This window comes from Apis mellifera, linkage group LG1 (assembly GCF_003254395.2).
Source record: "Apis mellifera strain DH4 linkage group LG1, Amel_HAv3.1, whole genome shotgun sequence".
In the NCBI taxonomy this organism is placed as follows: domain Eukaryota; kingdom Metazoa; phylum Arthropoda; class Insecta; order Hymenoptera; family Apidae; genus Apis; species Apis mellifera.
Window position 1 is genome coordinate 25894702 of NC_037638.1, and position 15211 is coordinate 25909912.

At 20.2% G+C, this 15211-nt stretch overlaps 4 protein-coding genes across 8 annotated transcripts in view; 3 read left to right on the plus strand and 1 right to left on the minus strand.

Annotated features, from left to right (window-relative positions):
- Positions 1–2225, plus strand: part of LOC412354 — a 39888-nt gene extending 37663 nt beyond the window's left edge. For all 3 annotated transcript variants that reach the window (XM_016915393.2, XM_006571679.3, XM_006571681.3), the window contains 8 exons: positions 94–358; positions 495–716; positions 829–978; positions 1089–1196; positions 1307–1459; positions 1534–1650; positions 1733–1834; positions 2044–2225. In XM_016915393.2, the coding sequence (XP_016770882.2) occupies positions 94–358; positions 495–716; positions 829–978; positions 1089–1196; positions 1307–1459; positions 1534–1650; positions 1733–1834; positions 2044–2172 (1246 nt within the window). In that variant the 3' untranslated portion in view covers positions 2173–2225. The remainder of the gene's footprint in view (positions 1–93; positions 359–494; positions 717–828; positions 979–1088; positions 1197–1306; positions 1460–1533; positions 1651–1732; positions 1835–2043) is intronic.
- Positions 2226–4586: 2361 nt separating this feature from the next.
- Positions 4587–7188, plus strand: LOC113219004 (E3 ubiquitin-protein ligase RNF146). 3 transcript variants are annotated; one of them, XM_026442938.1, is made up of 5 exons: positions 4587–4916; positions 5136–5387; positions 5690–5746; positions 6280–6579; positions 6685–7188. In XM_026442938.1, exons 1-5 carry the CDS (start codon positions 4835–4837, stop codon positions 6924–6926), a joined length of 933 nt encoding a protein of 310 aa, XP_026298723.1. In that variant the 5' UTR covers positions 4587–4834; the 3' UTR covers positions 6927–7188. The 3 variants fall into 3 exon arrangements, with proteins under 3 accessions (XP_026298723.1, XP_026298727.1, XP_026298735.1); XM_026442942.1 differs by having other exon boundaries at positions 4603–4916; positions 6280–6567; positions 6685–7176; XM_026442950.1 differs by lacking the exon at positions 5690–5746 and having other exon boundaries at positions 4612–4916; positions 6280–6567; positions 6685–7171.
- Positions 7189–10188: 3000 nt separating this feature from the next.
- Positions 10189–12802, plus strand: LOC100576708 (recQ-mediated genome instability protein 1). The gene is made up of 9 exons (XM_026442935.1): positions 10189–10302; positions 10385–10528; positions 10594–10800; positions 10898–11055; positions 11191–11488; positions 11610–11870; positions 11981–12256; positions 12354–12446; positions 12586–12802. Exons 1-9 carry the CDS (start codon positions 10189–10191, stop codon positions 12751–12753), a joined length of 1719 nt encoding a protein of 572 aa, XP_026298720.1. The 3' UTR covers positions 12754–12802.
- Positions 12803–12811: 9 nt separating this feature from the next.
- On the minus strand, positions 12812–14739 carry LOC413255 (2-methoxy-6-polyprenyl-1,4-benzoquinol methylase, mitochondrial). The gene is made up of 5 exons (XM_396701.6): positions 14333–14739; positions 13517–13929; positions 13261–13349; positions 13044–13167; positions 12812–12957 (listed from the first exon to the last, which is right to left on the minus strand). Exons 1-5 carry the CDS (start codon positions 14490–14492, stop codon positions 12868–12870), a joined length of 876 nt encoding a protein of 291 aa, XP_396701.3. The 5' UTR covers positions 14493–14739; the 3' UTR covers positions 12812–12867.
- Positions 14740–15211: the final 472 nt, after the last annotated feature.

A 15211-nucleotide genomic window follows, 5' to 3' on the forward strand; every position in this document is an offset into this window, starting at 1 on the left:
AGTACAGAGATTATTAATGATTATTAATTAGCATTAAGATTATTAAAGATTTTTAAAAAAAGTTTTAACGATTGTTATATTTGTATTATTTAGCGGTGTAGTATATGCGCCTTTCGTGTGCAGAAAATGCTCGAAAAAAAGAATAGAGCGAAAAGAAATCATTACGGAAATCGTCGAGACTGAACAAAAATATGGAAGAGATCTACAGATTATTCTCGAAGAATTTCACAGACCCATGTTAAGGGCTGGCCTACTCACATCTGAACAGCTTACAGCGATTTTTCTCAATGTGGAAGAACTTCTCGAACACAATCTTGTACTCGCGGAAAAATTAAAATTCGCTGTGGAATTTGCTCAGGTAATAAAGAACTATATCTATACTATATTTTATTACTTACTTAGTTATAAATAAACTAATCTGATTTTGATTGATTTTAATAAAATAAAAATAAAATTGTTTAAAAATAAGTAAAAAATTTTTAAATGTTTCATAGGAATCTGGTGATGAAGATCTTTTAACGGTAGATGTAGGCAAGATTTTTCTAGAATCTGAACGGATGTTACATGCATTTGAAAGTTATTGTACTCGTCAAGGAAGCGCAAGTTTGTTATTACAGAATCTGGAAAAGGAGAAAGAGTTGCTACGAATTTTTCTAAAAGTTTCACAAATGGAAAACACGGTTCTACGTAGAATGAATTTAAATTCTTTTCTAATGGTAAAAATAAAGTAAAATTAAAACATTATTTTTGAAATATTAAATATGTTTTTTCATTGAAAACTTATGATAAATTTTCTATAGAAAATTATATACGAAAAATAATTTATAGGTTCCTGTACAAAGAGTGACGAAATATCCTCTTCTCTTGGCACGATTACTAAAAGCTACGCCTTCCGTACGACCAGATATACAAGAAGCAAAAGAGAGATTAAAACAGGCTCAAGCTAATATAGAATTACATTTGGAACATATGAATGCTGTAAGTATATTATTTATTTATATTATAAATTTAAGTAATGTTATATTATAAGTTTATTTTTATATATAAATGTAAATTATACATGAATTTATTTAATAATGTAATAATAGGAAGCAAAAGATGTGACTTCGACGAAACTTTGGAGAAGAATTTCAATTATCCAAAATGGTAGACGACCGATCGGTGAACAAGATATGGTGAATATAAAATTGAGAAAGGTAATATAGATATATTTATTTCAAAATATTTTTATAAATATATTAATAAGTTTAACTTTAATTATGTATGTGTATGTAATATGACATAATTGAATAATATAACAATATAGATGGCCGTGGAAGTATTAGAATGGGCTCATGAAGAAGCAAAATTTGTATTAGAAGGACGTCTTCTAGTTGCTCAACCAACAGATAATAATTGGAGACGCGGACGTACTGTCAAACTTGCTCCTGTAACTGCTATGTTGGTTACTAATGGCAAGGTGAATAATTTTTATATAATTAATATAGATTGTATGTTCTTCGTATAATTTATGCTTACATAATATTTTTACAGCCAAATGCAGAGGATCTTGAATTTAATGATGATTCTCTCTTTCCAAGACACATTGGTATTAAAGAAGCTACTTTATTGTTAGTTAAAGAAAAATTCGGACGTTATTCTTTGTTGCGAGTAAGTTATTTACACGCTTTTAAATATCAAATACTTACACAATTTTATTCTGTATTAAAATAAAAGATTTTATCTATTTTAGGAACCATTGTATTTAGATAAATGTATAGTATGTTGTGAAACAGATCTTGAAGATTATTTCGAAATTCAAGAATTGTCATCAAAAGAAACTTTTATTTTTAAGGTGAGATGATTTTTGTTAAAAACAATATTTTACATTTTGAAAATTATTTATTTATTCACTATAATCTTTCTAAAATTAAACTTTTTGAAAAGTTATTCTTTATTTTTATCAATTTATCATATTATTTATCACATTATACATTGTAATATCAAACATATAAAATTTTAACTGTTAACAATATTTCATTTATAAAAAATATTATCTTATAGGCCGAAGATGGCGCCAGAACAAAGAGATGGTGTAGAACATTACAGACACACGCACAATCTCTCGGTGCATGGCGCAAACGACGCGGAGCGCTGCCAAATATCATGATATGCGGTGTTGCAAGAAATTAATAAATTATAATATATATTAATAAATTATAAAAAAATTTAAATTTAAATTTAAATACAATTATTATTTAAAAATGTGATTCCTACATTTGCACAAATAAATTTGTGCAATTGATAAAACTGGCGCATGATCTCTAAATGAATTAATAGTGATTTATCAAAAAGAACATATGTGTTGGACCAAAGGATTTCTTTCTCTGTTCATTGATAACATGTATCAATGAGTAATATGAAAATCTTGTGCAATCTATTTTACGTTCGCTTACAGTACGTTGAAGAAACTTAAGTTTCCTACGTTGCTGTAATAGTCAATATATTGTTTAACATATATCATGAAATATTCTCTTTTTCTCTTTTTTTGATTAATATTTTTTTTTTTGAATACCATATACGTATACTATACATATATTGTATATTGAATGAATAATTGCCTACATAAAAGACTATTTAATTAATAATTTCATTGCAATTGAAAGAACAGAAAGTAGCTGTGATACTGACCGGTGTTATTGCGTACTTTTCGTCCGATTATATTAAATACTGCGATACGAATTCGAGCTTTTATTTCTATATATTTCATGGCAATTAATTTCCACAAGATCAAATCGATAATAATGTACATAATATTGAAAATGAGGTAATAGGGTTGTTATACTTTGTATCTATAATTTACGAAAACCAAGAAACTGCCAAATGTTTCATGACAGGCTTGATATAAATTAATTAATCTTTATTATATTTTATAATTATTTCTTAAATAATAATTAACAGTATTTTATGACGTCTAACACAACAAAGTAGAAATTGTATATTGTATTATAATTTTATTTAAGCCATGTTTTGTATATAGATGTATATTTATACTGAGATTGGTTTTAAACACATAATTGTTATTTTAAATCATTCAATAAAATTTAAATATACTTATTTGCATGCTGTATATTGCAGCATGATCTATAATTTTTTTTATATTTACCATAATTACTCGCATATTTTAAAAAATATTTAATACTAGGTAAGTTATTATCCGATTGAATTATAATATATAATATATATTTAAAGATTTATATAATTCCAAAGATCTTTAATTTATATACTTATATACTTATATCTTAATTTATTTTTTAATTAAATGTAATTGATAAATAAGATATTTCTAAAAAAGATAATAAGAAGATAATACTAATAGTCAATCTTTAATTTATATTTTTCTTGCTCTTCAATCTTTTTATTTATATTTGTAAAATTTATTTTTCTATTCGATAGACTCATACACGCTTTTGTTTATTAGCTATATTTATAATTATTAAAAAATTGATGAATTCATCTCATACATGCATTTATAAAATGATATATTAAAGAAATTATTTTTAAAATATCTTTATTTTATCAACTTTTGTAATTGAATATAATTCTTATACTCACTAAGATAATTTATATATACATATATTATATACAATATATTTTATATATATATATATATTTATTATTTTTACATTCTTCTGTAATGAAATTATTAATTTTCATTTTTAAAAAAATTTAAAGAATTTCATTATTCTTATATTTTTATTCTTTATTCTTATATTCTTTTGTAATAAAATTATTAATTCTTATTTTTAAAAAAATTTAAATAATTTCTCTTTTTCTAGCTATTATTTATATTTGCTAAATAATTTTAGACAATTGACATTATTTTACAAATTTTTATTTTTTTTATTATCTTATTATTTTGTTAATTCATTATATTATTTATATCCGCAAAAATGAATATCAAATTTTGCATTTTTAAAAACAATGCGATTGATATTAAAATCATAATGGAATTCTATAATCCTGATTTTGAGCTACAAAAATATATAATATGATTTGTTTATTCTTATACTTAATATGTAGCAAAAATAACAAACAATAGAAAATAGAATATAAAAATTGACCTTCAGCGTCATCTATTGATTACTAAAAACATTTTTCTAAAAATCATCTTTTTAGAAATATTTAAGAAATGACATTGATTCTCAATTCTCAATTTATTTTACTTTATTTTTGAAGAAATGTGAATTTAATATTCAAAAGTTGACATTAATAATTAATTTTTATCCTATCTATTTTCTTCTATCTTTGCTGTCATTATTTATTGCAATACTCTGAAGATGACGCTGATTTTCATATTTTTAGTTTATCTTTTTTTTTACTTTATTCCTTTCCATATTTGTTGTACAAAATTGATGTATTCAACGGACATTTGATTAACTTTATTATCTTCTAAAATATGTACAAAATATTTATACAATATATAAAAGTAAAAATATATAAAATATATTAAAATATAAAAATAATATGTATGTATATATTTGTAATATGTTTACAATAAAAATATATCTGATATAGGATCTATCCGTTTATTAGAATTACACAGATTGAAATTTTATTATATTTAGATATATATTTAAATGTTACCATCTTTATTATGAAGTAAGCAATATATTTAAGGGGTTCTCATATAACAATTCAGTTATTCTTAAAATTTAGAACCCCTGATATGTCATAAACAACGAAGATGGCTTACAGTCAACATTTTGTTAATTGTATATGTAGATATGATATATGTTACTATTTACGAAATTTTTAATTCTGCTCAATAAAAAATTAAAATCTGATTAAAATTATGGCTCAAGCGAAACTTAATTCGCAAGAAGAAACAAGTAGCACGCTAAATGATAAAGAGAAAGAAACTGATGAAAAAGAAGGTATGTGTATTCTGAAAAAATTATCTTTACTTATTGTATACAATCTATTAATTTAATCAATTTTGTATCATAATTTGTTTAAAATATTTCATTTAATTTATAATAATATTTTACATTCTATATGTTGTAATATAATTTGAAAATATTATATATAATATTCAAATAATATTATAATAATATTAATCACAATTTTTTAAATTTTATTAAAAATATTGATAGGCTCAACAACAGTATTAGAATGTGCAGTTTGTCTTCAACCATGTATATATCCTGCAAGATTACCTTGCAATCATATATATTGTTATCTATGCGTCAAAGGTGTTGCAAATCAAAGTAAAAGATGCCCTATGTGCCGTCAAGAAATTCCTCCTGACTTTCTTAATAGACCACAACTAGTGGAAGTAGATGAAACACAAAAGGAATCAGAACATTTTGAAGAAGAGTATCAATGGTTTTATGAAGGCAGAAATGGTAGAGTATTATACAAATTTATTTTAATTTTAAAATAAATTATAAATTGCTTTTCACAATATATTAAACATAAATATTACTACAGATAAACATATATTTTATAAATGCTATAAAAATATTTAAAAATAAAAATTAAGAAAGCATAATATTAAAATAGTAAAATAAAATTATGATTAAATTATTAAAACATTATGAATAAAATTAATTTTATTAATAAATTAAAAATAAAAAATAAATAACTTCATTATTTGTTAAAAACATGTGATGAAGTATAGAGAAGTTTATATCCTACCCCTTCATAGGTTGGTGGAAATATGATTCAAGGACCAGCCGGGATTTGGAGGATATTTACAACCTAGGTAGCACCCAATGTGAAATTTTAATTTGCGGCATGCTTTATATAGTTGATTTTAAAAATAATTGTCAGTACAGAAAATATCAACCATATTATAAACGTAATATTAAGCGTGATAAAAAGGACGCACCATGCAAAGGTGTTTCAGGAATAAAATAACTTGTAATCTTATCTTTTATACCATTTTAAATATTGGCATAAAATATTTTTGATTGTACTTATAGTCATATAATTATTTATAAAACTATGTATAATACATAAAATATTATAAATTTTCATGTGAAATATGTATGACAAGATTTAATAATTTTCATGTATAATATAAAAAATATAAAATTTCCATTATTTTGTTATAAAAAGATAAATATACAATTTAGTTTTAATATGTATATTTATAATAAAATTTCTGTATTCCAGAATATGTTATTTTTCTTTATGAATACCCTAGCTGATTTATTTAAATAAATTTTTTTCACTCTTTATGAGTATCATAATTTTATCATAATTTGTGTAATTTTTCAAATTACATTGTTGCAGGTTGGTGGCAATATGATCAACGTACAAGTCATGAATTAGAAACTGCATATAAACAAGGCAAACGGAATTGTGAATTATTAATCGCAGGATTTCTTTATATTGCTGATTTTGGTTCAATGCTTCAGTTACGTAGAAATGATCCCTCTAGGCGAAGAAAGATTAAGCGTGATTTATATAACGTACCGAAAAAAGGAGTTGCAGGTTTAAGATTAAATAATCAAGATGAAGAAATTACTAGAGAAGTAAGAGGAGCAGAAAGACCAGCTAGTCCTGCAAGTGATGATATGGGTATAATAATTAGTAAAATCAGTTGAAGTTTTAATTCTATTTATAGTTAGTACAGTAATAACTGTACTATGTTTATTAGTAATTATATAAATGGATATTATTATTTTATATTTAAAGGCACCGGAGATGGTACAAATACTCCAGTACCTCCAAGTAATACACCACAAACACCAGCTGGTGGAACAGCAAGTGGTGATGCTACACCCCTAAATGACAGAATGGAACAAAGAGACTCTTTACATCAGGTATTAGAACAAATGCGTTCCTTAGTTCTGAGAGAACATTTATCTTCAGATACAGATGATGAATTAGAGGAAGATGAAGAAAGTGAATCACCTTCCACTCATCCTACATTATAATGACTACAAACATCTAATAATTCCTATACATCAAATGAAGATCATTTTCAAAAAATTTAATTTATTGAAATAAATGTGGCATTCTATTAAGTAAAAAATATAGTATAATAAATTTGTGTACATGTTCAAAGATACAAAACATTTATATGTACTGTAATGTACTGATATGCAATCTGTACATTACTCTGTGATTTTATTAAAAACAAAACAATTAAGTACAATTAAGTCTTTCACAATTAAATGATTATTATTATTTCAGTAAATAATTATTTGAAATATTCTTTTGCATATAATGATTTTTCAATAATTGTTTTATAAATATGTATATTTGTAATTTTACACTTTTTATCATCTCCTTAAGAAATGTTCTCCAGAAAAAGAAAGTATCATTCCATATTCCTGTACTTCAATATTGATTTTACTTAATTGATATTTATGTAATTTTTATAATTATTGTTGATTACATTATAAAAGTCGTAATTTAAGTCATTGACAATTAAAAATTTCTTAAATCTTTTTATTTAAAAAAAAAAAAATAACAATAACATATTATCTTTGAGCACACAAAATGTAACATATTCAAAAATTTAGCGATATTTCCTTGCATGTTCGGCATAACTAGCGCACTGCCATTTCCTCGCATTTGTTATCAGTATTTTTTATATTAGTATCTTGAATTTATGCATTATTACAATTTAAAAACAACATAATTTTCAAACGACTTGTTAATAATATTGTTAAAAATAAATTTGATAATTGTTAAAAAGCTATTGTGTTTTTCGAGCTTCATAGGTAAAATGATTCTATTAATTTTTTAATGATAACAAATTATTTTTTATGCATTAATTATTTAAATATTGAATATAAAGAAAGATTATTAATATTAATATTAATATTAATATTAATATTATAATTATACAAAATTATATAAATTACTTAAATATATTTTTAAAAATTTCATTTAAATATTCATATTTAAAAATATGTGATAATTTCTCAAAAAATAAAAAAAGAAAAATATGTATATAAATGTAAAATATATAATTCATCTTAGATATATTATATAAAAATTTTTGATAAAAATGAAAATATGTGTAAGACTTTTTTTCTTGTCATTTTTATGTGTCATATGTGCAAAATACAATGAATATATAAGTACATATCTTCAAGAAAATATTATTATATATATATATCAATTTTAAATTTAAAAAAAAAAAAATATTTAATTTAGAATAAATGATATACATCAATATTACATTACATACATAATACATTAAATTTTTATTTAAGAAAATTAACTTATATAAATCATTAATTATTTTATTATTATAAAATTTTATTTAAAATTATTTTCAAATGTAATATTAAAAAAATTTTGCGAGGAAATTTTAAATATATCAATTTTATATCAATAATTCGATAATTGAAAACAATAACTTTAAAATTATAATAAATAAGTTTTTTTTAATATAAAATATTTATTAAGATTTTAATAAAAATGCAAATATAATATACGATATTAAAATGCATTAATAATATGATATCAAAGTATCCTTTTTTTGAAACTATGATAAACTTTGAATTCTGTTTTACTCATTCTTTTTTAACAAATAAAGAATTAAATGAATTACTTTTTTCTGTTATAATATCAAATCGATATTTAATGGTTTGCATCGCAGATCGTTAAACTACTAATTGAATAATATTTTTTTAATATTTTAACATGTTCAAACAAAGTTTTTTTTAATTAAATAAATTTTTTTTTTAAATAAATTAAAATTTTTAAAGTTTACAACAATTTTTTTTTAAATTTCAGAAAATAAGAATAAAATTTAAACTTTTTATATTTTTTTATATAATACCAATATTTTTTTCTATTTGTTTTTTTTTTCAATTTTTTTCTAACCTCATTTTTTCTTTGATTTGATAATTTCCATATCCTATTTCCTCTATTTCCTTTCTTTCTCTTTTAGTCAGCTAATAATTTTATTTTTGTATTTCTATCTTTTTCTTGATAATTTATTTTCCTTTTTTTTTTTTTTAATATTTTATTTTGTTTTTATTTTTTTCATGTTCAATTATAAATCTATTACTAAATAATTACAACGTAATATTTATCAACATCAATTTCATTTTCAAATTATTAAATAAGACATGCAATATTCTATTTAAAAATTAAATATATTCTATTTTTTTCTAATCAAATTGCTAAACTTTAAAAAATTATTTAAATTATTTAAATTAAAAGAATTTAATTTTTATTTATTAATTATTTTTTAATTATTAATTTATATTTATTCTATCTATTATTTTCTATTAACAAAATAAATATGTTTTTTATTATATAGTTGTTATATTTATTTTTAATAATGTGTATATTATTGAAAAATAATTTTTTTTTAATTTTATCATACATATATTAAATTTATAATAATTGATTCAAAAATAATTAAATAAATTATAATATATACTTGATACATATTCGGTTAATACGACATTCTATATTATTATTATATTTTAAATTATTATTTATATTTATCTATATTATTACTATATTTTAAAGTATTAATTTACAATTACTTTTTATTCTATAATTTTTATTCTATAATAACTTATTATTGTCTTTCAAATTTAAAATATATATAAATTAAAATTGTTTTATGAATCTTAAAAAATCATTATATGATCATTATATGATCTTTCAAACTAAAAAGTTTTTCTACATATATATGTATACATATATACGTTAAAATAAAAATTTTTAATACTTTGCATATTATATATAAAATATTAATGTGAAAATATAACACAAATACTACTTACATAAAATTATGTTGAATGCATTAGATGCATGTGTAAATATTTAAAACGATTATTTGACAGCTATGATTATTATCATTTAAAAATATAACCTTACATTTATGTTTCTTTATTTAAATCTGGATTCATATATTTAAAATTTTCTGAAAAATTATATTATTGTTTCATAAAAAACATTGAAAAAAAAAGCAAAAGTATTTTTTTTATTAATAAGATCTTATCTTAAAAAATTTCTTCCATAATTGTTATACATAATTATATATATATTGAACAAAATAAGAAAGGAATTTAAAAAAATATTAAATAATAATAAAATATAAATATTAAAAAGAAATTATATAAAATATATTTCATAAATATTTATTTATATATTTTATAAAATTGAAAAAAAAATATTATTTTAATATAAATTTCACATAGAAATAATATAAAAGTACATGAAATGAATGAAAATATATTCAGACAAATAAAAAATAGATTAAAATTAGAATGTTATTTAATGAATAATGAATGGTTGAGAGATTGTATAGAATTTTATATGAATCAACATAAAAATGTAAATATTAATTTCAATTTTAGAAATATTAAATTCAAATTATATATTTTTTTATTTTATTACAATCAAATTTTATTTTCAGTCAACCATGGAAGAAATATTACAATTTGTAAGAGGACAATGGCAACTTAGTGATTTACGTGAAATTAATAATGACAATGGTAGTTTACCTCCTAAACTTTCAGAAAAAAAATTTATTATATTATCTGGAAATTATATTCTTCAGGTATAAATATTATATTCAAAATGATTATTTAAATATTTTTTTTTATTCTTATTATTATTATTCAGGTAGAACAAATGTATAATATCACAAAAGCAAAATATAAACAATTAAAAGAAATTAGAAATGTTAATTTCTCAGAAGTAGATCCAGCTGAAGAAGAAATGATGAAAAAGATGACAAAGACTCAGAAAAAAAGAATGATGCAATTAAAATTAACAGATGGATTACAAAATATAATTGGAATTGAATATAATCCAATACCTCAATTAAATGTATGTTAATGAAAATTATATAAATTACAAAATATTTTTAAAAAAATAATTAAATACTATAATTAAATACTGATATTGATATATTCTTTCTATAAAGGATATGTTATTACCAGGATATAAAGTTATGATAATAGGTCCTATAATATGTCGTAGAGGTGTATTGTTATTAGAAGAAGGAAAACTTAAAGGAATTGGTGGTGAAGTTGATAATTTATTAATACCTAATGCTTTGGAAAATATTTTAGCTAGAGCTCTGTGAGTTTAATTTAAATTGCTATGAATTGAATTTTAAAAGAAGTAATAAGAAAACCAAAACAAAAGTAAATTATCAAATTATTTGAAACAAAATTATAATAATAATAATTTAATATATATATTTATCATTTGCAGAAATCTACCAGAAAATCCTGATCCTTATAATGATAATGAAATAAAGTCAAATAATATTCAAAAAGAAGAACCAGAAATAGATGATAATTTTTTTGAAGAAGATTTTGAAATAAATTTTACAAATGTCTCAAAAAATACAAATTCACATAATAAAAATGAAGAAATAATAATAGAATCACATAATAAAAACGAAAGTCCAATTAAAACAAAAATTGAAAATATTAATACAGAAATTAAAAATGTTCAAAATTATGAAGATGAAAAAATCATAGATGATGATGATTGTTTTTTAGAAATGGTTATTTTTATATTTTATTTTATGAAAAGATTCAATTTAATTAAATTGATTAGATTAAATTTAATTAATATATAAATTATATTTTGAGATTTAATTAATTTTTAAAAATATTTTATTGCAGATTGATGAAAAACAATTTATAGAAACACAAATAGAACAAAATGTCATAACACCTTTTAAAGCTTTGCCAAATGAAGAAGATGATGATCTTATTATAATAAATGAAGAAGAAGAAAATAATGATGTAAAGCATGATATTTTTAGAAATACCATAAAAAATGATTCTTCACATTTGTATCCTACATCCTTAGTAAAAAAAAATGTTTCTCATTCAAAAGTTCAAGAAAAACAACAATGTTTGTTAATTAATAAAGAAATAAGTGTAAGTTATTGAATTAATTTAAATTTATTTATTTATTTTTCTAAAAAATAAAAATTAGTATTTTTTTTTTAAATTTTATTTAAAATATATTTAATTATGTAATTTTTCAGACTTCAACTGATTCATCTTCTTCTGAAACATTAAAAAAAAATAAAACGGATAGACATATTACAGAATTTATAAAAGTGGTAACTGTTCCAAAAGAAGAGAAAATTTGTGAATTCATTCACGATATAAATAATGAAATAATAACAAATAATATCTTTAAAATCATTCGAGGTCATGTTGAAGTTCTTGGAAAATTATCAAAAAAAGACTCATTATGGATTTTAGAAGCTATAATAGCAGATGGAACTGGAACAATAGAAGTTTCTTTCTCAAATAAGGTTCACAGTTATAAATTATTAATTTTTAAATTATTTAAAATAAATTTTTAATTTATGAATGAATTCATAATAAATAAATTTCATTTTATGATTTCAGCTTTTGGAAAATTTATTAGGTTTTAGTGTAAAAGAATTTTCATTGAAGAAGAAATTGAAAAAAAATCCAGAAATTGAGCATGAACTTAGAATGGTATTTTAAATCCGTATTTTTATACAAAATTTTATAATTTTTAAAAAATTTTTAAATATTTATAATTTTTAATAATTTAATTTCGTATCAAAATAAGTAATTTAAAAATAAATAATAAAAAAAAATATAAATGTTTCAGAGTTTTCGTAATGCAGAACAAAAAATAAAAACATTGGATGCACTTTTGAAATTAGAGTTAAATATAAATAAAAAGCCAATAGTAATTGAAATTATGGATTTAACTCAAGAACAAAAAAAAATAATAGACAAAAGATTATCCAATTTTTTACTTAAAAATTGCAAATAGACAAACTGTAATATTCAGTAGATTATTTCATTAATTTTTATTAAATATTTTGATATAATAAAAAATATAAATAATTTATAATGTATTTAATTATATTTAAACAAAATACATGAATTATAATTTAAAACCTGAATGAATAGCTACTATTCCACATGTCAAATTTTCATATGTTACATTTCTGAATCCTGCTTCTTCTATCATTTCCTAAAATGATTTAATATTTAAATATGAAATATTTTTCTAATAATATACACGTATAAAAATCTCTATTTTTATATTTTATTATTTACTTTAAAGTCTTCTTGTTTTGGGAATTTTCTAATACTCTCAACAAGATATTGATAGGGTTGCCATTCTCCTGCTATGAGTGTGCCCAAGACTGGTATAATTTGAAATGAATATTGATCATAGACCCTACAAATTTTATTTTGTAATATAAATATCTATTTTAATATCCATATATACATAGTTTTTTTATATAATTTTTACTTTATATTAAATAATTACCATTTTAAAAAATTATTATCTACATGACTAAACTCCAAACACATGAAACGACCACCTGGAATAAGTACTCTGTATGCTTCAGAAAGTACCTATAAGCAATATTATTTTTCTTTTTTAAAAAAATTAATTTTTGTAAGAATTTTATTTTATTAATCTTCTTACAATAAAACCATAAATATTAAATATAAGTTTATTTATTTTTATTTAAAAATTAATTTAATATTATTGAAATCTAATATATGTTAATTTAATTTACCTTGTCAATATGTGTTACATTTCTAATTCCAAAAGCTATTGTATAAGCAGTATATGAATCATTTTTAAAAGGAAGATTTTCTGCATCGCTTTGTTGCCAATCAATATCAACATTATTTTGATTAATCCATCCTAATTTTTTTATTCTATCTTTACCAACTTTTAACATATTTTCATTTATATCACAAACTGTTACAGAACTTTTTAAATCTTGATGATTAAGAGTATTTTTTAAATAATTTAAATATCGAAATGTAATATCTCCTGTACCACCAGCTGAATCTAATAATTTACTGCCATGAGTTGGTCCAAGTCTTTGAATGAATATATCTTTCCAAATACGATGAATTCCAAAACTCATGGCATCATTCATTTGATCATAGGAATTTGCTACTTTTTCAAAGACTGTATATACTAAAAAATTAATTTATTAATAAAATAATAAAAACCAAAAAATTTTCTATCATAATTATTATTAAAAAGTTATTAATTATTAACATCAAATTATTAATTATATTAAAAATTAGTGTAATAAAAAAAAATTAAAAAATAATAATATTAGTATTAATAATAATATTTTAATTGAAATGAAAATTATATTAAAGAATATTAAGAAAACAGTTTATTATTTTAATTTTTTATGCATTTTACATTATATTTTAAACTCATATTTAGTGTAATGTTTTTTTTATTAAAGAAACATGTTATTTTAAAACAAAAATTATATTCCTTTTAGAAACAAAATATTTTATTATTTACAGTATACAAGGGAAAAACATTAAAGTATATCTAGATAATTAAATAAATTGTAAAACACCTTCTTTCACTTTATCGCTTTCCTTAATAGTTTTGAATCCAAAATGAGTTACTTTTTCATTGTTATTAGTTTCAGTAGTATCTGAGAAATGTTTCTTAAATAAAAATATCATTCTTTTATTTTTTATTAAATTTAAAAAAAGTCTTTGTTTTTCAATCATTTCAAAATATTTTAACAGTAATAACAATAGCAATATCAGTCATGAAAAATTAAATTATTTGTGAAATTATTAATGAATTTTTTTAAGGTTACTTTTAATTAATAATTATTATATAAATATAGTTCAAAAATTGATTGCTGTCAAGACGATAGAACAAGAAAAATATTCTGCTTGCTAAATCATAGACATACAATTTATATGATGTTATTTGTAAATGTGACAACGAAATACGCATATTTTATTGTTCCGTAAGAAACAACCAATGAAACCTAGCTGTCAACTCCTGAATTCCCGCTCTATATAAGTATACATAATATGTATGTAATGTATTGTTATAACAATATTAGAATTCATAAGATAAAAAATTGTTATATATTACATGTATTGTATTATATATTAGTTCATTTTAATTTTACAAATTGTTTATGAAAAAAATAATATGCATTATATTATATAATATTAAAATAATTTAATTTTATTTTAAAAATGAAATAATATTTAAGAATTAATTATAATAATCGTATTAAATGATTATTTTACATCTATATAAATAAAATTTAAATAGAATAATAAAATTTAATAATTATAAATTAATAAAAAATATATATATGTAATATATTTTATGTATATATATTTTATTTATCTATTTAAAAAACTATTTTTTAACTGTTTCTTTTTTAAATTAAAATTCATTTATATTTTCTTTGAGTAATATTAAA